The following is a 23,938-nucleotide window of genomic DNA, read 5'->3' as shown; positions in this document are numbered from 1 at the left end:
TCAGTCACATCGCCCCTTCAAACTCAGTAGGCTCACAAACAACTGAGTCCATGTCCAGGAATGCAAAGGGGGGTACAAACCACGCCAAATTGAAAGAGTGTAAACACCATATCTTCACAACAAGATCCAAATGACATGATCAAAAAGTCCGCCCAGCAATTTTGAGTTCAAAAACGCCACCCAACACAATAAAGACAGTGAACCACCCGAACAATACACTTTCTTCTCGAATGGAAATCCAATCAAGGTTACAGCAGCAGGAACGAAGGCAATCGAACTCACAGCACCACCCAAAAGGCCGACGCTGAATGCCACTTTCTCAAAGGAACAAAGCTTTTCTTCCAATAAACAAATCCATACTTAGGGAATCTTCTTCGCCGATATGCTCGCTCGCTCTTGCGTCGCCAAAGCTGTTCGACTGAATGAAAGTCATAACCGTTATCAGTGGGAACAGCAAAGCTGCGAAGAATAAGACACCGATAAAATCACATCAAAGTTTGAGCGAGCACAAAAGCATACAAAGGAGAGTGCAACAACGCCTGTCATCGAAAATCCATGGTGACTCGAGTACCCATAGCCCCTACTTGAAGAGACTAGTTGCATCCGACGGGTATGTGACGTTGAAGCCGCAAAAAGGCATCAAAACACGCGCGCATAGAGAATGATCATCACGCGAACAAGACTGAAACACGACCAAGTCAAAGGCTTTTGTTCAGAAGTTGAGGAATCAGGCAGAAATGCGACTGCAGGGAACGAAGAACAAAACAAAACTTCCTATCAAACAAAACGATCAAGCACAAATCTCAAGTGAAGACCAACGCCGTCAACAAAAGGGCTATGGACGAAATATCATTCCGGAAGAGGGTTAAAGAAAGCTCTGATGGAGACAGAAAGGGTAATGTTGCTTGCGTTTCTTTTCCAGTGCCATAAGCAGCGGCTTCTGGCCCAAGACTTGGAATTTTCCGAGTAAAAAAGGGCAATGGAAGAAAAAGGAAAACCAAAGATCAAAAACTGAGAAAGGGAATATTGCGTGATCGCCAGTTGTAGATGCCACCAATGTCTCAACCCATTTACAGCTCCTCCATCAAATAAAGAAGTCCGTAGTATAGTCGTGTACCAGTACCACTCATTTCATTCAAGACCAACGTGACACATTTCATTCCCATGTAAGGCGACGCCACGGGGATGTGCGTGCCTGTTCGATGTTGGCTGAGTGGTGGTAGTGAGGCCATGAGAGACCTTCAGAGGTTAGACAACCAGTGAAGTAGCCGGAAAGGGGGTCGTTGGTGATTTGTGATCGTTGCAGTCGAGAGAAAGGAAATCCGTTTGGTGCAAAGTTGAAATGAATGCGAAAGGCCATCATGAAAAGAGAGTTGAAAACAAGTTCATGAGTAAAATCATGGTTCATGTCAAAAAATCGCTCCCTTCCTGGACGCCGTTTTCCTTGTGTAGTAAAAGTCCCACCGAACGCCATTGCTATGACGAGGAAATCATTCGCGGGACATGGTGAAGAGCAATATGTTTACTGCAAGTACGAAAATGTGGTCAGCATGACAAACGTCACATCGGCAGCATAGGGACGGGTGAAAGCATCCCTCTCGTGCACTTGCTCGAGTCTGACAGGTCAAATTGGGGGTTGGGGGCTAACCTGAAGACCGCCAGGAGGAGGAGGCGGGTTGCCGCCGAAAGGACCGCCGAAAGGAGCACCAGGGCCGGCCGGACCGCCGTGAGGCGGCATGCCGCCACCCCAGTGCGGAGGAGGAGGAGCAGGACGGTAGGGAGTACCTACGCCGGAGTTGTTCTGCGAACGGCCCCAAGACAAACGAACGCGAGAGTTACCGATGGGGTATCCCTGCATCTGGTTGATGGCCATCTCAGCAGCGTGGCGGTGAACGAACTGAACGAAGCCGCAACCCTTTCCAGGGGGAATCTTGACATAGGTGATATCACCAAAGCCCTGGAAGAAAGAGCGCAGTTCATCCTCGGTGACATAGCCACTAAGGCCACCGACGAAGACTGTCGTGTTGTTCGGGTCTGTGAACTGGTTCATTGGCTGCATGGGGTTGTTGAAGGCCGTGTTGGGAGGTGGCGCCTGCGGTTGCTGGTAGCCGTAGGGGTTCATGCCCCACTGCATGTTCTGAGCGGGCGGCGTCATGTTCATCGGTCCGGCTCCATGAGGACCCTGGTTGCCATATTGTTGATGAGAACTGTTCAAACTCGGCTGTTAGATGGATTACTTTTCGAAGATGGGTCAAGAAACACAATGAATGTAAACAAGTTCAAACCTACCGTGTCTTCGGGGTGGCAGTGGAGATACGCATGGGGCGGTTGCCGCAGTAGACGCCTTGCATCTCAACGAGAGCTCGTTGCTGGTCCGACTCATCCGTAAAGCGAACGAAGCCATAACCACGAGACTGGCCGGTCATAGCGTCCGTCATGATCTTGGCGGACTTGCAGCTTGGGAATCGAGCCTGGAACAACGAAACGAGAACAAACTCGTTGACCTCAGGGCCGAGATCGCCGACGAAAATGGAGTACTCCGGGCCGCGCTCGTCACTAAATATCAAATCCTTAGTCTCGTGGCGTTATTCAAGGCTTGTCGCTAAGATTGATAGATCACATACCGACGGTCCACAAGACCACCACCGCTAGCCCAGTTGAGCTTGAAGACGCGCTGTGAGTTCGGCACTGGTGACCCGTTAAGTCCCAGAGCCTTAGTAGCGGCTTCAGAGGAGGGGAACTCGACAAAGCAGTAGCCAGCATTGCTATATCAACAGTAGAGTTAGCACGTATCCGGTTTTTGATATCGACTATATGATTTTCACAGGACTAGACTCTTTGAATTTTGTACGTACCCGGACTGGCGATCGCGGATGACCTTGACATTAACAGTCTCACCGCAGACGGTCGACCAGATCTGCTTGATAAAGTTCTCGTCCATCCATGGCTCCAATTCACCCATCCTATGCAAGTCAGTGACAAGAACTCAAGTGATGGCTGTCGGAAGGCTTGCACTTACCAGAGGGTCTTGGCACTGTCGTTACCCTGGGGGACGACGGGAGGGGTCTGGAAGTTGCCTTCCATTTGAGCACCGGAGCCGTTCATGGCGTTGCCGTTGTCACCGGCATGGCCGTTTCCCTGTGGAGTGGGAGGAGGAAAAGTCGACATCTCGGATGGAGTTGGAGATGGAAAAATCTGTCGGCGAAGCGGCGACGGATAGTAACATTTATAGTTAGATCGCATAGAACCCACAGATGACAAAATACCCATTTCATGAAAAGATCCGGAAAAGAAGGAACATCGAAGCCAATTCTGGTGAGGTGTGCTGAGGGTTGCCAAAATGATAGCGGTAGAGATAAAATGTGGTGTTCCAACGCCACAAACTAATGCATTGGCACGGTACAAGGTGAATAGGCAGAGGAAGATGTTGGAGGGTTGAATTTGTGGCTCTTGTGAGCGTGGGCAAAAGATTGTGCCCCAAGCCCGCACCAAGCAAAATATGTTCCAGGTAGCATTGTTGTGAACAAGGAAGGCGCGATTGCCCAACAATCCTGGCTCAAAACATTGGCTTCGAGGCCTATTTGAGACCTGCGGCGAGCAGGGGAAACATGCGAGGTGAGAAAAATGTGAGTGCAGTGGATTAAAAGATGGCACGTGATCTCAAACGATAAGGAAAAAAGGCAACGACATGTCCCGAGTTTAGGCAGGCCGTTGAGGATTGGGAGGGGTAAATGTGTGTCAAGGCAAATGGGCTTTTGCAAAACAGTCCAGCTGGATTGCTGCTCAGATGCTCGGAGCTTTAGAGGTAGTGAATGGGAACGCCACGAACATGATGTGGGAAATTAGGATATGTGCATATGGCTGGCTAACAATACCTCGCGGGGAAGGGGGAATGCTCCTATGAAACTGTCTGCACTAATCAATGCAACTCACCTGCTAATACGAACGCAAAGAGATCTCAAATATCCTATTCGCGATCTGTAATTTCTGTGTTAGCCACGCATGGAGTCTGGCGAAAGACATTCGGCAATAACCCGAGAGCGAGGCGGCCTGTTGTCACGGTTCATGTCGTTGACAGAGTTCAGGAAGACTTTGTGCGGTAGTTAGTGAAGACGCACGTCTCAATGAGACGACGAGGGGATTCTCCCAGCCACTCGAACGAGCCATTGTAGACTGTTGCCTGGAAAATAGGCTTTGTACTAATCTCATTCAAAGCCTATGTTAGCTTTCTGGCATCATTGAGCAAAAAGGACCCCTGTCTCAAAATCCCCCGTGCTTAGTCAAATATCGCCAAGCGATGCTTGGGCGGGGTCTCGGCATGCTTGATACTATGACGTCCTACTCCATGGCTAACATGACTGGGATCAACTCTCACACATGAATAACATGCATGAATGTTGACCCAACCTCACCACCACAGCCACCAAGACTAAGCAGTATAAAAGGGAAAAGGCTGCGCGTAGGACTTGAATTACCTTCATGTTGTAGATGGCCAAATCCCCAGTGAACGACACAATGTGGGTTCTTCTTGTAGGCAAATGAGACGCGGGCAGTCGAGTAAATCCAACACCATCTCTTTGATCGCACTTTTGGCAGAACGATCAAACCAGGCCGTAGAGTCCAAAAGTCCTCAGATCTCGCCAAAAGTGCAGTGGCGCACACGCGCCTGCTGTCATCCGTGGGATGACCGCCAGCTCCCGGGTCATCAAGGGTTGTCAGCTCATGACTTACCTGGGAGGCGAACCGGTGAAATCGCGGAGAAGTAAACTTCGGGTATTCTACTTGGAGAGCAAAGTGTCAGTTCTCAAATCTTGTCTTGGAATCCAAACATTCCCCTGAAGCAACTCGTCATCTGTTTGGGCGGACTGCATCCCGAGGTCGATGCGCCGGAGTTGAGCCACCTGCTCGCAAAGCTGCATCGATCGTTACGAACAACAGAGAAGCTCCCGAACCCTCCAGTGTGAACTGTCAAGCTCCGGGAGCCATCATAGTTGTGTCATCGTTCGTGGCCAAAACCTTTCATCGTCGCTGGTCCGGGTGTTGTCCTTTTCCGCACTTCGTTGCGCTCGCTCCGCCATTATCGTCGAGGCCCATGTGATCTGAGCTGCCGTCCTGATATGCTCTCCTCTGGTGGACACGCATGGTTGGGCTCAGCACCCGGTTGAGAATAGCCTTGTGAATTGCCTTTGCGCAGTATCGTTTCGAAATCTGCCTCAGATTGTGGCCTTCCGCGGCTGTGCCAAGAGGTTCCGATGGCGCTTCTGATGCTGTCTGCCCACCTGTCCCAAGCGCGCCACCTGTTGATCCTGAGCCCAAAGTGTGCGCTGCGCCTAGCACTGTCGTCGCGCACAATCGTAACCAACGTCGAAATTCACAACTGGTCGTTCTCGGGAGAGTAGGCGAAACCATTGTAGGTACTGAAAAGCTGCTCAAGCGCCAGTCCCAAACGGCCAATACTCCTCGCGCAGCAGTGCCGGGCGCATTCGCAGGTCGCACAGCTCTCTGGAAGCAATCCGGCAGGTCGGAGGTTTGATCAGACCATGGCAGTCGCGCTGCCCAGCAGTTCTTCAACCGTGGCGATCTCAATCGGGCCTTATCGTTTCGCGGCTCTATGCGACCAGGAAGTTGATGTCGCATTGGCCGTTTGGTTGGTGTATTCCGGGTGGTGTCGGTGAAAGATCCAATTCAAGTGCATTCGCTCTTGACTTCTAACAGATCCGGCGAGGTTGGGGTTGTATCTCGAGAGTGATCCATGCCGCTTCCAAACAGACGACGAGGCTATTGGCATCAATTGGAGGGTATGGAAAAATAGACCACACTTACAGTATTTTCCCGAGGTACAAAAAGTCGCAAAGAGATCCGAAACGCCGATTCCGCAACGCAAATGACCAAGCAAGCGCGCAAAGAGGGTACTAGGTCGGATGGACTCGACTTTGCGAGTTGTGGGTTTTTTTCGGTCGGAGGAGGGGAAAATCAGAAAAAAAGAGTGGTGTTCTTTTTTTCGAAAAAGCTTGGGAGCTATGACGCGCGCGCGATCGCAGAAGGTTCCAAGGGGAAAATTTTCTTTGCGTGGCCTTGCAACGTACGTGGGGCAGGGGGTCGCGGAGGGCCAGGAGCGGACGGTTAAACGCAGCGAATTGTAAGCAACGATGCGTTTTTTGCGGGCGCGCGGGAAGTAACAACTCGGCAGACGGAAAATCAACGGAAAGGATGCTGTCGCGAGCTGCAATTGACGAACGAAAGAAGAACGCCGGGAGAGGAGCACGATCAAGACAAAAACCTAGCGGGGAACAAAAACCAGGTTGGATAGGAAGGAACAGAAAAAAAAAACCAAATGCAGGAAATTTTTTTCTTTAGGTGCAAAAGGGCAACGGACAAAAAGGGCAAAAGAAGTAAAAAGAGAAAAAAAGCAGACTTGGGAGAGGTGGGAAAGCCGGCTCGAAGCTTGCTTGCATGTGTGTGGAGGGAGGTGGAGTTGGGAAAGTGTCGAGGCGTGGTGCGAAAGTCTAAAACTGGGCAGCGTGAGCCAGGAAAGCACTGGGACAAGGCGGAAAGCGGAGGAGACGACACGCAACCGCGCCGCCGGTGGGGCAGTGAATACGGCTGAGTTGACACTGTTGAGGCCTGCCGGTCCGGGCTGAGTTGCAACAGTATGCGTTGAGGATTTTTCTTTCTTTGTTTCTTTGTACCAGCTTAGGTAGGCAGGCGTGTATTTAGTGGATCTACTACGAAGTAGGTTAGCGACGACATCCTGCCTGGGCGCCCGCTATGAAGTCGATTTTGGAGGGGTGCAAGTGGTGCATGACATCGTCCCAACTGTTACTGGCAGTAGCCTGGAGGCGATACCCTTGAAGTGTTGCTAGGTAAAATCCATAAGCTCCTTGCTTCCATGCAGCATTTTACCTTCAATAAACTAAGCTGTCTACCTCCTACCTACCCTTACCTTAGCTTTCTTTGATGGCCGGTACAATGTACACAGTGCCGCGACAGAGGTGGAACCCAGGAGAAACATGTTTCAATCGTCGACTCATTTGACAAAGAGGCTTTCGCGCCTGCGTCAACCATGAGAAAATCATTGGATTGTTCGATTGGAAAAGCAACAGGGAACCAACCCTTGGTCCAAAGCTGCCTACAAGTTTGTGTTGCGGTCCACTGGCTACGAAAGGGCAGATGAGGGAACCCGAGTGATATTATAACCCTCTGCAAAGTAACATACCATCAACCTCCACTCGCTAATCCCCTCCGCTTATAAGATGCACGAATTTCGATGGCTTGCATATCGACAACCACGGGGCCCGCCAACGAACCTCACTTCCAGTGTTCCACGGCGGCCGCCAATCTCCGCTGTCGCGCGCTCCACGCAAAACGTGTGGCCCGTCTTTGATCGCACGCTGCATCCAGTAAACTTACTGTCTTTGTAGCGAGTACACACGGCCGCATTCCTTGCGATGCAAAGTACATTGCTTTTTAACCAGCCATTATCCTGACCAAACCCCGAAGCTTAAGAGCAGAGCGCAAACCTACCAGTCCAGAGTGCTAATCCAAGTAGCGTGCGCCGGGACCCTCTTCCGATTTACCCCCTTTTTCTTCCCTGCCCCTTTTGCCGCCGTCAAAATGCAAACAAGTCATAGGAAAAATGTGGTGTGTATCGGTAGTTTAACATCCACATCTACCTACGCGAGAAGCGAAACAGACTTGGCCTCCTGGATGTGCCCACCGACGGCGTCGTCGATCAAATGGAGAATAGAAAATGAAGGGGCCAAAAGAAACCTAACTAGGGCCAACAAAATAGGAGCGCACGGACACGTATCCGGGTGGGAAGGAACCACGACATCAGCCCAGTCCCAATTCTCCGTGGGTACATCCATCGGGCACACATCGACTGGCTGTGCATCGCGACGCTGCTAGCAGCACGCTCTCGGACCCGCTTCAAGGATCCTCGACAGGCATCGTGTGTCGTCGGTTCCAGGAGTCCACGACGGTCAAATTGTCGAGGACAGTCAAATTTTCATAAATGCCAAGTAGCAGCCCATATCTACCTCATGGATCAACCAATTAAAATAAAACAATGAAAAGAAATAACAAGGGATACGGAGTAGAAGGTGACCTGACGCCATAGCGGATTTTAGCAATCCACTATCCGCAAATTCGGGCCTGGCTTGCCTGGGTACATTGAAAAATCCGCACGGGATTATCAGATACCACACATTAGACACCTCCCTGCATTAAGGGTTCCAGTAGGGCAACAAACTGTGGGTGGGTGTGCATGTGCGTCGATCAAATTATACATTTTTAAAGTACCGGTAGTTACTCCGTACTTTGAAGAAGAACCAAGTGGTCGTCCCAGACTTTGGAGATCTCGAGTCACTTTATGGAGGGTAGCAATCGCTTCAGCTGTAGGTAGCTACCTAGCTACCTTACCTTGCTTACCTAGGTAGGTAATTACCTACCAGCTTAATAGTACTTACCCTGCTGTTTGACTTTGCGCCCGAACGGGGGTGGAGGCCAGTGCTTCATCCACTGCTGCCAGTCAATTACCATCCATGGCCTCAGCTGCCGGCGCTGGAGTAGCCGACCAGCCGGCGCGGCGCAGAAATGCAGCCAAAATAGGACACTGGACAGACGGCGAATTGCGGAATTCAATGCGCAGCTCGACACAGATCTATAAGCTTCCACAGAAAAGTAATTCTCATGATGCCAACCTAGAGTTCTGGAACAATAGCATCATGTTCGTGGTTCGTACAGTATTTAAGCAGTAGCACACTGTGCATGGGTTAGCATTTGACAGTACCTATCTATCTATCTGTTTATTTGGTAGTCATCCTATGATGCATTCACTCTTCGTATTTCGGAAGATGGTAGGGAAGCTAAACTTTCGCTTTGACCTCTCATTGGGAGAACCAGCGTCTCGAAATCATGCACCATTCAAGAAAAAGTTTTAACTCAAGTGGATGGACTTCGGAGTTCGGCTAGGATGCTTTAAATAAGTGGCGTGAGCTCGACGACCTCACATCCACCAAGCCTGTATTATGTAATAAGATGTAGGATGAAAGGGGACAAATTCACACGCGCACTGTGGGGTTCTTTCTTCTCGTATGGTTACAATTTGTTTTGGACCAGCCCAGCTCCAATAGTTCGTTCGTTCAGGGTTGATATTGAAATAAAAATGACAATCCAAGAATCCGTTCATCAGCACAACAGCGCCGATATACATTCTTTCAGGCGATGCCTGCTTTCTCAGCCACGCCCCGCTTCTTGTCGATTACGTCATATGAAGAACAAATGGTTAGTGGTCGCAACATTTACAGAGCAACAGGCAAACAGATAGCAGAGCGCTTTTGGTGCTCGAAGTTGTTCCCTAGCTCACAGTCCAGCTCTCACCGCATTTCGGGGGCTTCCTGCGATTGACACAACAATTTGATCAGGTGTCGGTTGCTCATGCGCGTTTGTCTGCTCACGGGCGGCGTTGGCTTATTTCACTCTCCTCCCAGTCGCGGTAGCCACTCAGCGAGACCCTAAAGTTTCAAGACGGATTGGGCGTCGACGTCTGTGGCTGCCACCCAGCCCCTCGGCAGCACTGATGAGCGAACGCGGTTCTGGCGCCGCTTCAATCTAATAATACCCCTTACCAACTTCGGACGTATCGTGTCCTTTGCAACCCATCTTCCACTGATACCTTGGCATAAGACGCAGCGTCCCGTTAAGTGTTCTCCTTATTGTATGCCTTGCCAAGCTTGCGTATTCGGCCGTCTTAAGCTGGCGAAAATCATGCGCAATGCGCGTTCAATATGTACCTAGCATCGCAGCGTCTCTCCTTTAGTACATGCGATTTTGGACAACGTAAGATGTACAGTGCCTGCCTTCTCATAAAGTACTTTGTAATACCAGCGAAACAAAAATATCCCGGAACTAGGTTACAGTAATTTTCCCCACCTGTCACAGGAATGAGAAAATTCGGGAGTGACAGTTGTCTGGTTTCAGCCGATAAGTCGATCCGGCATTGCCGGGAGTTGGGCTGATCGGTCGGCCTTTGTGGCGGATGCCTCGGGGTCTTGATGTGGGCCTTTCTAGCCTAGAAGGATTTGGATTCGACAGGGCGAGGGATTCTGGGGGAGAGCTCCTTGTTGCAATTCGCGCCATGAGCTGAACCCAATTATACGGTAAATTGCTCGAGCTTCTTATTTAATTTTCTGTTCCTTCTTGTCTTCTATTTCTGGTTTTCTTCATTTTTAACTCTTTTCTTCCTGGATACTGGTGAATAGAGAGGACATGGGAATTCATTTGACGGTAGTGACTGGTCAAAATTATGACGTTGCACGTGATGTACTTCATTCTCCGTGCGAAGCCCACAATGACAGGGCAGGGATTGTAGACTTGTTGGCTTGTTGGCTTACGAGATGATAGCGACGTCGCCTTTGCCTGCCTAGAGGTCAAGATCGCAAAGCAAGCAGCTTCTTTGCCACGAACCAGGACCACGCAATGTCATACGAAGTCTGCTATGGCTGATTTCTTTATCATCACAACGGCAAGATACTCTTCAATTTAAGCGGTTGTTCAGCAATAGATCTGAGATCGTCTTTTTTTGTTTCTATCTTGTTTTAATTTCCTCGTTTGCGATACCCAAGACACGCTTTCCCCGCAGTCCCAACATCGACCATTTTATTTTTTCTCGCATTCACGTGCAAACTTAGGGACATTATGGCCACGCCAGAGGCTAAAGAACTGGCTTTGGTCGACAAAGTCGATTTCAAGATCCTTCATGTCGCAAATGACGAGAAGAAGCTGCCAGACTTGCTGAAATTGTACTTGGCGCCCCTCATCCTAAAAGCTGCCAGTGAGCACCACTCAGTGCGAAGCAAGGTAAGATAGCTAGGTACTTACCTAGCCACCTGGCCACCACCCCCGTCTTTTATGCTTTGACAACTAAACAATATTCCTAGGTGATCCAAATATGCCAGCGGCTCAAGACATTTGTGCAACCGCCAGGCATAGTCCTGCCTGTAGCTGCCCTCCTCTCGCAGTACAAGGCAACCGATTCCCCACTGGTCAGGCACCTGGATCTTACATTTATTCAGCATAGCATTGGGCGGATTGATAGCTCAGAACGCGCCGAGCTTGTCTCAATAGTTCTCAAGGACATTGGCAAGAACATCAGTCCCAGTCACGCCGCTCTTTTCAACGTTGTGTTGCATATAATTCCCGACGTCAAGGTGCCGCCTAGAGGAAGCAAAGAATCCGATGCTTTCAGGGATGAAATCGGTCTATCCGACCCAGAAGATTCTGGCTATATTGCCGAATGGCTAACGAAACTGTTGCTGCTGAAGCAAAACTTGTCCGAGACCATGGGCCTCACGGAGGAAGACATCAAATTTCTGACACTCGACAAGCCGGAAACATGGACGGGACCCAATGCTTTGAAGCTGGCGGAGACACGATTGCGAGCACTGAATCTCCTCGCCAGTGGCGCCTTCACTGACAAAGAGCGTTTCTTGGCTGCCATATATGCTTCCGCTAGCTCTGATGGGCGTATGTCATCTGTTGGCGATGACATGCTCAAGAGGTCAACCGTCGACCTTGAAGACAAGTCAATAGTAGAAAGGCTATTCACTGCTCACATCGGGCTCCCATCACCCTACCGAGCCAAGATACTCAATCTTTTGAGTAGGTCAGCGACATCAGTGACGTACAAGGAGAACATTTTAAATGTAGTCAAAATGGATTTGGAGGGAAGTTTTCCACACGCACCCAACGACGACTGGGTTCGGCGAATGCAAGCTAGTGGCCTCGAGCAGACGAAGCTACATAAAGCTCTGTTTGAATACATGAACTGGGTAGCGCGCATTGGGCCAAGCAAAGGTAGCAACTTCACAGCCATCGCACACCCCCTGATTGATCACCTTGTGGCTTTCATCCGAAGTCAGGGCTGGCCCGTTCCGGAAAACCTATCGGTTGACCAAGTCAACCTCCGATACAGAGCCTACGAGACGATTGGTGTTCTGGCCAGGTCGGCCGAGGAGTTTCCCGAAGAGCCCCGCACATTTCTGCTCAGTTTCTTGTTCCGGTCACTATCGGAAGACCCGTCGGACGTGGTTGCTGCCATTGATGGCGCGCTGCCCGCAGTCGCGCGTTTCTTCCAGAACCCCGGTGATGCGGAATGCTTCCACCTACACTCCACCTTACTCACTTACATGTCGCCACCCCATGACGCGCCCGAGATAGTTCGCAGTACCCGGCCCGCGGCCGTCAAGTGCGCCAACCAATGTCTGCCCTTTTCCGATGCTACCGCGCGGTGGATCGATATCCTCGCCGTAGCCAGTGCTCGCAGCGAGCGCAGAGATGTCGTCGAGGAGGGCCGCAAAGGTCTGGATCCGTGGACTTATTACGCCAATGAGGAGTCTGCATCCTCCAAACTTCCTGATTGGGTCGAGATGGTTCGGACTTATTTTACCGAGCGTATTTCCTCGGCCGACAACCATGTGGATAAAAAGGCGAAGGATGACCATCCGACCTCGCCATTCTTCGCCAACTTTGGGGGAGACAAGCTGCATGCTTACCCACTAACCGTGACATACTGCACCCGAATCTTGTTCTTGATGGCGTTAGGGGATAGCTTCAAGGTCCAGCCCGGTTGGGAGCTGCAACTGGAGAACAAAGTGCGGTCTGATCTCGAAGCTCGCAAGACGATTCGTCACTATCTGGCCAACGCTCACGACAACCTGCCTCGGGCGTCCGATGCAACAACTATGCCAAGCACAGCGCTTCTTACGCTACTGACAGCTGCACTGGAGGGCATGTTGCTTCAAGACAATGATGAAATCGTCAACGAATGTGCTCAGAGCTTCGTTGACCTGGCTTCACTGGCTCCCAAAGCAGTGCTTCGGTCCTTGGCCGGCCGAGCCGAGGATCTGCTGCCGCTGGTTATGTCCCACAAATCCGATTTGCGCATGCTTGGTTCTCGGGCATGCGCCATTCTTGGGGCCCATCCTGCTAAAGGTCAGGCGGCTACGATGGAGATCTTTGACCGCCTCATGACCGACTTTCAGTCACAGAGCCCTGCCATTGGCAGTGAGTCAAAAACTCAAGGGTCATTGCTCTGTATGGCACATCTTGCCTCAAGATTGGTATATTACTATGGCCTAAACAACCCATCGGGAGAGCCTTCCACCCCCTTGATGGAAAAAATCCGACGCAACATCTTTTTCAAGGCTTCGTCGCTGGCTCAGCGAAACTCCACATATCAGTCAATGTCACAGTTTTGGACTGCTGGTCTTTCATGCCTCCCTAAAGATGATTCCCGGAAAGAACTGGCTGCTGAATGGGTTGAAGTACTTTCTTCCGAGGCCAAGAAATCCAACGACAAGGCAATCATCGCTCTCGGCCGCCTCGCAGTGGCTCTCAATGACACCAACGACAAAGACTCGGCCATTATCACGGATATCTTGACCAAACTATACGACCTTCACGAAATCAAGCAGACAGAAGTCCAGTTTGCGGTGGGCGAAGCCATAACTGCCGCAGTTGCCTGCTGGGACTCGGAAGTTGTGCAACTCACCTTGGATGTTGAGCCTAAAGATGACTCTTATCTCATCGGAAAGCGCGGCGCAAGGGTATCGGAGTTGCTGAAAAAGCTTTTGCAGGACTGCAAGACGACCAAGCCTTCCCTCCTCAAGGCCTCAGGCATATGGCTGTTCTGCCTAATCCAAAACTGCTCTCACCTCCCTGAGATCCAGTTGAAGCTGCGTGAGAGCCAGGTTGCGTTTATGCGGCTTTTGAGTGCACGCGATGAGCTCGTCCAGGAAACTGCGAGCCGCGGTCTTGCGCTGGTGTACGAGCGCGGCGATCCCGCTCTGCGGGAAGATCTGGTCAAAGACCTCGTCGCCGCCTTTACCGGATCTGGGCCAAAGCTCGAGGTTGACAAGGATACTGAGCTGTTTGATGCTGGAGCGCTGCCTACTGGTGAAGGCAAGAGCATCACATCCTACAAAGACATTGTCAGCCTGGCCAATGAGGTCGGTGACCAGAGCCTCATTTACAAGTTCATGTCCTTGGCCACCAACGCCGCGACATGGTCCACTCGCTCGGCGTTTGGCCGTTTCGGTCTCAGTAACATCTTGTCAGAGTCCGAGGTTGATCCGAAGCTGTATCCGAAACTTTATCGGTACCGATTCGATCCCAACCTGAACGTACAGAAATCAATGAACGACATCTGGAAAGCACTTGTCAAGGACTCCTCCGCTGTAATTGACACCCACTTTGAGGCCATCCTTTCAGATCTCCTCAAGAGCATACTGGGTAAAGAGTGGCGAGTGCGCCAAGCTAGTTGTGCCGCCATCGCGGATCTCATCGGTGGACAGAAATTCGACAGATACAAGGAGCAATACCAAGATATCTGGAGCGCTGCGTTGAGAGTCCTAGACGACGTCAAGTCCTCTGTCCGTGAGGCAGCCATGGGTCTCTGCATGAACCTTTCCAACACTCTGGTACGGCAGCTTGAGGAGTCGAGCAGCGCCGCAGCTTCCAAAACAGCCACTGCAATGATAGGACAAGCCTTACCATTCCTGCTCTCTGACAAGGGCATTGAAAGTGGTGTTGAAGAAGTCAAAGGTCTCGCCATCATAACCGTCATGAAAATTTCGAAGAATGGCGGCCCGGCGCTCCGGCCATATATCGCCGACATGGTGACGCACCTGCTGAACCTCCTGAGCACTATCGAGCCGGACGCTCTCAATTACTACTACCAGCGGTCTGGCGAGGAGTCGCGGGAAAAGATCGACAAGCTGCGCAGCTCGTTCGTCTCACAGTCGCCCATCTTCGTCGCCATCGAGGATGCGTTGCGCCAGGTCGACGCCGAGGTCATGCCTAAGCTGCTCTCGGGAGTCGAAGAAACCATCAAGAGCGCCATCGGTATGCCCACCAAGATTGGGTGCAGCAACCTGCTGTCTTCGTTGTCCATCCGGCACGCCGTCGACTTTGCTCCACACTCGGGACGGTTCCTGAAGCTCATGTACAAGTGTGTGCTAGACCGCAACGATGAGGTCAGCCGCGCGTATGCAAAGGCGGCGGCGTACATGATGCGCGTGGCACCAGATGCAGCGCGCCTCAGGTTTGTAGAGCATTTTGCGGACCTGTACTTCGCGGCCGAGGACGAGGGCCGTCGGCGCAAGGTGGGCGACGTCGTACTGGCGCTGTCCAAAATTTCACCAGACCACTTTAATGCTCTTGAGGCGCAGCTCCTCCCTCTCGCATATCTGGGCAAGCACGATGCGGAAGAGTATGTCGCCACGTGCTTTTGCGAGGTATGGGACAAGCATGCCGGCAGTTCGAGGAGTGTCGTGCGCTACGTGGGTGAGATCACAGGGCTAGTGGAGCGGGCGTTAGGTGCGGCCCAGTGGGCGCTGAAGCATGCCGGAGCGCTAACTACGGTGAGATTTTCTTTCAGAGTCAGTTACGCAGCTGGCTTAATTTTGCTGACTTTGTCGTAATCGCAGGGCTCAATGGTTAAGGCGGTCTTGGAGGGCGCAAGCCATAGTGCTGAAACGGCAGCATCGCGCCTCGATAAGATTTGGCCAACATTTGAGAAGTCACTATTACTCAAAACTTTTGATGGCAAGGAGAAGCTCCTGGATCCGCTGGCTGACATGGCAGAGAAGGGGTTTGGAGACGACGCGTTACTAAAGAAGATAGTTGTGCGTGAGGCGAAGCGCAACAACGACACGTATCGTGTGCATGCATTCAAGTGCCTTTGGAGATTCGCAAAGTCTCGCAAGCAAATGGATATGCTGGATGACATCGTGAGCATCGTAACGCCACACCTCGATGCACTCAAGGATGAGGACAGGATGGATGTGGATGGAGAGAAGGGGCGCGAAGATCTGGTGACCAAGACGGCTACCGTGGCCTTGGAGGCTGTGGCAAGGGGCTACTGTCGGGGGAAGATTGAGGCCGAGCCCGAGGCTGTCCTGAAAAGAGTAGTCTCGGCGCTAGGGCCCTACCTTGTCAGCAGTCAATTTGACCGCGTTCGTAGGGAGGTGTGGTACAGCTGCGCTGCGGACCTTCTCGATGATGCAAAGAAGGTCGGCGATGCGAAACAACCAGTGTCTTCTTTCGACACCGCCGAGAAGATCTTGAACACGCTCGACTTAGATGCTCCGGACGTGGGTACAGAGGATCAGCGGGCCGCGAGGATGAGGGCAGTGGATGCCTTCGTCGAGACGTGCAAGAAGGGCGTATTTGGGGCTATGGGCGATGCTGAATTGTTGAAACTCTTGAAAGAAAAGTTGCAGGCCGCTGCGTCGAGAGAAAGATCGCTGGCCGTAAAGGGTGCCATCGCACAGATTCTGGGAAAGCTCTGAATCGAGTCCGGTAATTTTGGGATGCCTGGGAGGTAGCGCCGAGGCATCGACGAGTTGAGTCGGAATCTTGGAGGAATCTTGGTATGAGTGGCCTACAGAGGCCTGGTAGGCAAGCTAGAAGTCAAATGAGAGATATGTATCAAAGACTACTGATTCCAACGTACAACGGCTACTAATGCTTCCCAGGTGTCCAATTTGTTTATTCACGTGTAACACATCTGCTCCAATGAGCAAGAAGTGCTGTAGGTGCTTGTCTGCACTTGCTAATTTTATCCTAGTCTTCCCGGCAGATTGCGCCGAGTGATGATAGTCGCACAGGGATCACGTGAGAGGCAGTTGCTTCATCACGTGATATCGCGCTTAGCGGGGTTTCTCGAGCCTCCCGCAGCTGCGTCAAACGATTTCGTTTGTGGGGTGACTTTGGAGCAAGTCAACCAGTTCTCCGCTTACATAATTCAAGAAGGACGTCACTGGCGGGCAACCTGGGTTCGGAGCTATTTCTCCCCGACAAACATCTGCAACGCTCTTTTATTTCCCCAGACATATGATCATTGATTCTTTCAAAAGCTGCGGATACTACACTAGGCATCGTTGCGGAAGATAGCACTCAGATTCAAATCCCCAGACATCTGCGCAAGGAACGCCGTCGCCACAACGCCTGTTTGTCCATCCCACGGGCGGACTTTATCGATTTCACCGCACCCGCCACGCACCCGCTATTCAGAATCCTCTCGACAGACACACAACGCCCACCATGGCCGACGAGGCGCTGGCATCGGTGATGGCCTTCACGGGCGCAACCGAGCCAGTTGCCCGTCACCTTCTCCAGCTGAGCGACAACGACACGATGCAAGCCTGCCAGCTCTTCTTTGAACAGCCCGATATTGTCAGCTCGCTTAACGCCGCGAGCAACTCGACAGGACCTTCCTCAGCCGCAGCCCCCGCCCAGTCTTCAGGCTCGAGGTCGGCTGGAAGAGAAGATGCCCAGGGCGTCATCCACATTGACGATAGCGACGATGAAGGTGACGTGCAAATGGGCGGAACACCAGGACCCCGGGCGGCTTTGGACGACGACTTTGAGGCGTCGGGCGCGGCTGCGGCCGCGAGATCCGCGCAGGAAGATGAGGATGCGGCAATGGCTCGTCGTCTACAGGAAGAACTCTACGGCGCCGGTGGTGCTGGAGGTTCGGTTGGGCTTGGCGATGACGAGGTGCGCGCCCCGATTGGGCGGACAACGGAGACGTTGGTGGCGCCGGAGTTTGGAGGCCTTTCTGGTGGCATGTATGCGGGAGGTGAAGACGACGCAGCGGACGCAGAAGCATTTCTTGAGGAAATGCGGCGGAGAAGACGCGAGCAGCAGGGTAAGTTGCGGCCGATTCACCACTTGATACATCACACATCTTCCATTGATTCCACAGACTGATTCGCATGACTCAATGATACAGTCTCAGGAGCGTATCGTGCCACCCGGTCAGAAAACCCCGCCAATCCCTTTTCGCAGTCTGCTTGGGACGAAGGCCCTCCGGGAAGAGCTGGTGGGCCAGCTGGTGCGCAGTCTGCAACTAGCAGAAGGCTGGCAGAATTGTACAGACCCCCGCGGGAGATCCTTACACACCTCGACTGGGACGACACAAGAGACGAGGGCAAGGATCAAAAAAAGTGGATTCTGGTCAACCTCCAAGACATGGCCGATTTCCGCTGTCAGATGCTGAACCGAGATGTCTGGAAGGACGAAGGTGTGCAAGAGATCATCCGGGAGAAGTTTTTATTCCTCCAATACGACAAGGATATCGGCAATGCGCGGCAGTTCATCCAACTTTACCTGCCTAATGAGCAACACCTCAACTCGGATATCTACCCGTACATTGCTGTGGTTGATCCTCGAACAGGCGAGCAGATGAAAGTGTGGTCCGGGCAAGATTGCCCAACGACAGCCACTGACTTCAAGGAGAAACTGCAGGACTTCCTTGAGAGGTATAGGTTCTCTGGCAAGAATCCCGTGGCGACAACGAAGGCGCCCAAGCGCGTGGTCAAGGACGTCGACCGCATGACGGAGGACGAGATGCTTCAACTAGCGATGCAGAACAGCCTGGCGACGGCCAACAATGGGTCAGGGGAGTCATCCTCGCGGCCAAGCATTCAGGACCCGGACGAGCTCACCAAGTCGACTGGTTCGTCAGACAAAGGCAAAAGCAAGGCTGTCGAAGAAGAGGCACCGGCGGCCGCACCCGCAGAGGAGCAGGAAGACTCGGCTTGGGCCAAGATAGCTTCTGATCGACCACACTCGGAGCCTGCAGCAGGCAGCACGGGAGTCACGCGTATCCAATTTATGAGCCCAAGCGGCAAGGTAGTGCGACGGTTCGCGGTTACGGATCCGGTGCGGCGGTTGTACGAGTGGCTCAAGGCGGAGCCTCTTGGCGGGGAAGATAAAGCCGGCGTTGAGTTTGAGATAAAGCGCGTCCCCCAAGGAACGGATCTCATTGTGGATCTGGACAAGACTATAGAGGAGGCTGGCATCAAGCAGTCATCTCTTGCAGTGGAGTTTGTGGGTTGAGTTTAAAGGGTACCGCACCGTTGGTACGGCGTGTCGAGTGGCATCACTCGATTTTGCATCATGGAAGCTTGGCTTGGGAATAGACGTGAACGGGGATGGGAAAGGTTTTTGGGTCTCTTTTGCCCCTTGTCCTGTTTCTTTCTTTTTTTCTTTTTCTTTTTTTTTCTTCCTTCTTTTCCCTAGGTCCTGGTGTCTGAAGCATCTGAGTTTGCTTGACGAGAATATCATTGCAAACATCTAGCCTCAACCAGACAATGACTATTGCATTATTGCCCAAGGCAAATGAATATATGACAACCCGACCACGTGGGTCGATGAAATTATAGTTTGGTATCTGTTCACAACCTAGTGCGGCGGTGAAAGATCGGGAATAATGACTATTTTTTTTCTAGACGATCATACTGATGTCGCGTGATGCTAGCCAACCTGAGTAGGCCCTGATTTCGATCTCGTTTGTACAAATGGTCTCTTCGTGGTCGTGCACATCCACGCTACGGATAAAGCTTGAACCATTCTAGCTTGACTTTGCACGCCCTCGTGCTCCTCGGAGACACTAATTAGGTGGGTTTGTTACAGAATTAGAATAGCTTGCTGCTTCAGCAAAATTATAATTGTTCCAATTGCCTGATCGACTCGGTGCTAATGAACGCTACGCTCGGAGACAAAACTCCTTGTGCATCTTGTTACGTTTACACAGGCAAGACTCGTTGGTACCGTAGTTAGTCACCACCTTATCTCAAAATAGGTTGGAATGCTCAAGCTTGTGGTTGCATTTGCACCACCTCAACAGGGCTGGCAGCCCACCCACCGCCCACCACACTAGCAGCACCCCACCTCTTTTGACAAGGCGCCCCGGTTTGGTCCTGAACGCGACAACGAATCACAGCGGGTGTATGATGGAGGGGCGGGGAAGGAAACGACCGATGAACGACATCGAAATTCGACGGAGAAGCCTGGTTGGTGCTTGCCCGTCCAATGCTGTTGCGAAATAAACAAACAACAAAAGAGCCTTTTCTCCTCTGTCGCCTTGAAGCCCTAAACGGCTGGCGCAACATTCTTTCTTCAATCCTTGACTTGGATTCGTAATCCCTCTTGCTTTTCTTCTGCCCATTTGTTCTTCTTCCACTCCCAGCACCGCGGTTCGGCCGCATTGGAGCGTCACACTAGCTGCTCCCTGTTCAGGTACCTCAAACCGCACAAGGGAATCGATACACCCCTGGCTCCCTTCCCCCCTTGCACCCACAGCGTCAGCTCAGCTGTGAGAAGGACGGGCATTCTCGGCCGCTGGACGACGCCCAACCCAGGCGCCCACTCCCTTGCTTGCTCCGAAGCTTCGCGACTTTTCGCGACCATTTCGATTTAGTGATCGTATCCGACTACACAAACCCCAGGCATTGTAACGATTTTACTACCTGGTGGTCAAGGTCCAAACGCGTTCTAGATCACGACAAGGCGCTACACCCCGCGAAGCTGATAGTTACCCCGATCCGCAATCTCTCGCACAAAACCTCGCAACAGACGACCAAGCCACGTCGAGTGGCTCGAAGTCGGTTCGTGGCAGCTTCGACACCGGCAACGTAGCCACAATCCGCTGCGCCCTCGCCCATTGTATAGTTGCATAACATGGGGGATAGGGACCGGGATTACGAGGAGGGGTCTCCTGACCCGGAGTCCCTCTACACCAAGGAATACTGCATTGGTAAGACACCATTTGTGGGCGGTGTGCCTATGCTGGATTGAACATTTAGCTTACACAACTGATGTGCTTGACAGGTGGAGGAAGCTTTGGAAAGGTCTACAAAGGGTATATTTAGCCCATGCCGTTCTTCTCCTGCAATGGGCTACTCGCACGCGCGAGAAGCCCATGCTGCAGCTCAGAATACCCGTATGGTGGCAAAAGCTAACGGTTCGCTCTCACTGTGCCAGAGTGGATAAGCGAACAGGCCATGCAGTTGCCATCAAGATCATTGACATCGAGAGCGCCGAAGACGAGGTCGAGGACATCATACAAGAGATTGCGATTCTGTCAGAGCTCCAGTCACCATATGTCACCAAGTATTATGGATCATACGCAAAGGGGGCCGAGCTGTGGATCGTCATGGAGTTCTGCTCCGGCGGAAGCTGCGCTGACCTCATGAAGCCTGGCTTGATTGGCGAGGAGTACATCGCCATCGTCGTCCGGGAGCTCTTGCTGGGGTTAGACTACCTCCACGCGGACAAGAAACTTCATCGAGACGTCAAAGGTGAGATTTGGGTTCAACCCCAACGGCACCAAACACAGCCGGGGGTCGTGTGAAATTCCGCTAACGCCAATGGGTCCATATAACTTAGCTGCCAATGTGTTACTTGCGGCCAATGGACAAGTCAAGCTGGCAGATTTTGGCGTTTCGGGCCAGTTGAGCGCCACCATGACCAAGAAGAACACATTCGTGGGCACACCCTTCTGGATGGCGCCCGAAGTGATAAAACAAAGCGGTTACGATCACAAGGCAGATATTTGGTCACTGGGTATTACAGCCCTTGAGCTGGCCAATGGAGAACCACCGTATGCCGATATTCATCCGATGAAGGTTCTGTTCTTGATCCCCAAAAACCCACCCCCGCGCCTTGAAGGAAACTTCACCAAGGCTTTCAAGGACTTTATCGAGCTATGTCTGCAGCGCGACCCGAAGGACCGGCCCTCCGCCAGAGAGCTGCTGCGGCATCCGTTCGTCCGACACGCCAAAAAGACGAGCTACCTGACAGAGTTGATCGAGCGCCACAGCCGCTGGAGCTCTACGCACAAGAGCGAGAACGATGAGGAGTTAGACAGTCAGTCAGACGATGAGCAGCAGCGTCAACAGCAGGCCGCCAACCGGGCGGCAGTCAACGAGGACATGTGGGACTTTGGTACCGTCAGGCTTGTTGGCGAGCGTGGTCACGTCGTTCACCGCCCGGGATTGCTCAATCCCTTGGACGAGGCCGCCACCAATGCGCGGGCAACAAGGTCCCATGAGACAGAATTTGAGCAAAATCGCCAGCGGTATCGTAGCGAGAGCCCAACCAAAAGGCTGTCGCAACAGCAGTTGGATAACGACACGGTTAAGTCGAGACAGGTCAGCCCGCAGAGGAGACCAGTTCCGAGCTCTCCAGGGAAAACAACAGTGCAAAAGATAGAAAGAGAGCCAGAGACACCGAGAGCGGTCTTGAAGCCAGCCCCTATTAGCTTTGATAGTGCGCCCTCGCCAGACTACGACAGAGAGCTACAAAAGCAATTACAGCGCGAGATGGATGGGATGAACATCGGTGATATGATAGATCCCGGTCATAAGGATAGGACGGGATTGATACCAAAGACAGGACCGGCTTCTTCACAAGCTCAGAAGCCGATTGCCCATCTAGGCCCAATCAAGCTGCCAGAGATACCGCCATTCCGTGGTAAACACGCAGGGTCCAGTCAGCCGGCAGCACAGCCACAAACACGCCAATACCAACCACCACAACCAAGGCAAATGCAACAGCAGGAGCTTCCTCCTCACCCACCGTACCGAGCACGAGACGATACCCCTGAGCCACCACAGCACCAACAGTTACCCACGCCACGACCCTTACAAACACAAGCACTACAGTACCAACAGCAGCAGCAGCAGCAACCAGGGACACCACAGCACCAAGACTTCCCCTCGCCGGCGCCGGCGCCGCCCAATGGGGAGATGGACGCTCTCAACGATGTCATCTTCCCAGCGCTTGAGGAGGCACTCAAAAGGCGGCAGATCCGACTGCAGCAACAAATCCAAGCGATGCCACCCGGCGCAGCTTCGCAGTTTGCCGGCGGTGCCCCCGCTCCCACCCCGCGACAGCAGCGGGCAGAGGCAGCGCACGAAAAGATACGGAAGCTTGTGTACCGGGTCGCGCACATGTGCAAGGAGATCGACCACTATGACAAGTCTGAGCCGGTTCATATGGACACGGGTAAGGACGCAGGGGGCACCTTTCTTGAGGGATTCCTAGAGGAAATCATGTTGAGGGTCGAACCTTTTGATGAAGGTGAGGGTTGAACAAGGTGCATCATCTACTTGTATCTGCTTTTTTCGGGTTTCCTTCGGCGTCGTTGAGACCAGCTTTGACTTGTGTTTGGGTTGCCTAGTCGGACATGCAGGGCCTCTGGAGTTATGTGAGAAGCTCATGGGAATTTTATCTTTGGCGGATGACAGAGCTTGCCTGGTTTCTTTGGTGTCTTATTCTAGACAATCGGCATATACAGCTTTATTCGTTGTCTGATTCACTTTGAGCGTCAATTATGAGTGTTGTGTCTTCTAATTCTAAATGTTACAAAAGACTCTGCGTTGACTGGTACTGTACCTGTTCCCAGGCGACACCACGAGGAGGTCCAGAGTCATTGGTCACCCAACAAAGATGCTTTGTGAGAAGAGGGAAAAGAAACTGCCAAAAGGTGGCAGAAAAGTAACCAAGTCATCTGGAGATATTACAAGATCAATCAAACATGCTCAGGTCGTACCCTTTACAATGTCCAATTTGACCTTTGCCGTCCTCTGGGCCGTTTAAACCTGCTTGTGAAACTCGAGATCATTGTCTTCCTTAAAAGCATCGTTTTCCGTCTGGTGAATGAATATGCTGGAAAAAAAGAGGGAAATTTTTTTATTTGAGTTGCGGGGAACTGCTTTTTTTTTTTTTTTTTTTTTTTTTTTTACCTACTGTGTAAAGTTTAAACGTACCTGCAATTTCGATTCCACTTGAATATCATATCCTCAATGTCACTTTCGAGTGACCGATGTCGGTGCTGTAACTGCCTTGCCAGCCTTTGAAGGGAGGGATCCTGGTCTGTAATATGTGAAAGCGGATGTCTTTAATCCTGTGTATTCCATATTTTGGACAAAAAGCAGAATAACTCGCTGCAACCTCCGTATTGAATAGTCACCCTAGGGGTGCATCTCTGTGGCTCATTTTTTGGATGGAATACTTCCAAGAATGCATCAGCCGTCAGCTCGTCAGGTTAGCGCTTGACATGAAGCTGTTTCTTGCTGACCATGAA

At 51.9% G+C, this 23,938-nt stretch overlaps 6 protein-coding genes across 6 annotated transcripts; 5 read left to right on the top strand and 1 right to left on the bottom strand.

The window, feature by feature from the left end:
• Nucleotides 1–1,624: 1,624 nt before the first annotated feature.
• Nucleotides 1,625–3,168, bottom strand: MGG_08741 (tRNA selenocysteine-associated protein 1; the record flags this gene model as incomplete). The annotated part of the gene is made up of 5 exons (XM_003719196.1): nucleotides 1,625–2,207; nucleotides 2,290–2,556; nucleotides 2,625–2,765; nucleotides 2,856–2,963; nucleotides 3,020–3,168. The coding sequence occupies 5 exons, from the start codon at nucleotides 3,166–3,168 to the stop codon at nucleotides 1,625–1,627; spliced, it is 1,248 nt and encodes a 415-aa protein (XP_003719244.1).
• Nucleotides 3,169–4,515: 1,347 nt separating this feature from the next.
• MGG_17578 (uncharacterized protein) lies at nucleotides 4,516–6,607 on the top strand (the record flags this gene model as incomplete). The annotated part of the gene is made up of 4 exons (XM_003719195.1): nucleotides 4,516–4,530; nucleotides 5,195–5,527; nucleotides 6,096–6,139; nucleotides 6,358–6,607. 4 exons carry the CDS (start codon nucleotides 4,516–4,518, stop codon nucleotides 6,605–6,607), a joined length of 642 nt encoding a protein of 213 aa, XP_003719243.1.
• Nucleotides 6,608–7,614: 1,007 nt separating this feature from the next.
• Nucleotides 7,615–8,571, top strand: MGG_17577 (uncharacterized protein; the record flags this gene model as incomplete). Its single annotated transcript, XM_003719194.1, has 4 exons — nucleotides 7,615–7,641; nucleotides 7,779–7,951; nucleotides 8,326–8,396; nucleotides 8,462–8,571. The coding sequence occupies 4 exons, from the start codon at nucleotides 7,615–7,617 to the stop codon at nucleotides 8,569–8,571; spliced, it is 381 nt and encodes a 126-aa protein (XP_003719242.1).
• Nucleotides 8,572–10,190: 1,619 nt separating this feature from the next.
• On the top strand, nucleotides 10,191–16,521 carry MGG_08744 (uncharacterized protein). Its single transcript, XM_003719193.1, has 3 exons — nucleotides 10,191–10,860; nucleotides 10,941–15,422; nucleotides 15,489–16,521. The coding sequence occupies exons 1-3, from the start codon at nucleotides 10,699–10,701 to the stop codon at nucleotides 16,350–16,352; spliced, it is 5,508 nt and encodes a 1,835-aa protein (XP_003719241.1). The 5' UTR covers nucleotides 10,191–10,698; the 3' UTR covers nucleotides 16,353–16,521.
• A 278-nt stretch (nucleotides 16,522–16,799) lies between these two features.
• MGG_08745 (uncharacterized protein) lies at nucleotides 16,800–19,302 on the top strand. Its single transcript, XM_003719192.1, has 2 exons — nucleotides 16,800–17,713; nucleotides 17,798–19,302. The coding sequence occupies exons 1-2, from the start codon at nucleotides 17,107–17,109 to the stop codon at nucleotides 18,904–18,906; spliced, it is 1,716 nt and encodes a 571-aa protein (XP_003719240.1). The 5' UTR covers nucleotides 16,800–17,106; the 3' UTR covers nucleotides 18,907–19,302.
• A 534-nt stretch (nucleotides 19,303–19,836) lies between these two features.
• MGG_08746 (STE/STE20/YSK protein kinase) lies at nucleotides 19,837–23,460 on the top strand. Its single transcript, XM_003719191.1, has 4 exons — nucleotides 19,837–20,605; nucleotides 20,680–20,710; nucleotides 20,833–21,149; nucleotides 21,238–23,460. Exons 1-4 carry the CDS (start codon nucleotides 20,530–20,532, stop codon nucleotides 22,941–22,943), a joined length of 2,130 nt encoding a protein of 709 aa, XP_003719239.1. The 5' UTR covers nucleotides 19,837–20,529; the 3' UTR covers nucleotides 22,944–23,460.
• The last annotated feature ends 478 nt before the right edge of the window (nucleotides 23,461–23,938 follow it).

The sequence above is a fragment of the Pyricularia oryzae genome, chromosome 6 (genome assembly GCF_000002495.2).
Source record: "Pyricularia oryzae 70-15 chromosome 6, whole genome shotgun sequence".
Taxonomy (NCBI): domain Eukaryota; kingdom Fungi; phylum Ascomycota; class Sordariomycetes; order Magnaporthales; family Pyriculariaceae; genus Pyricularia; species Pyricularia oryzae.
The sequence above is the reverse complement of the archived record's forward strand: the minus strand, read 5'-3'. Positions and strand labels throughout refer to the sequence as shown.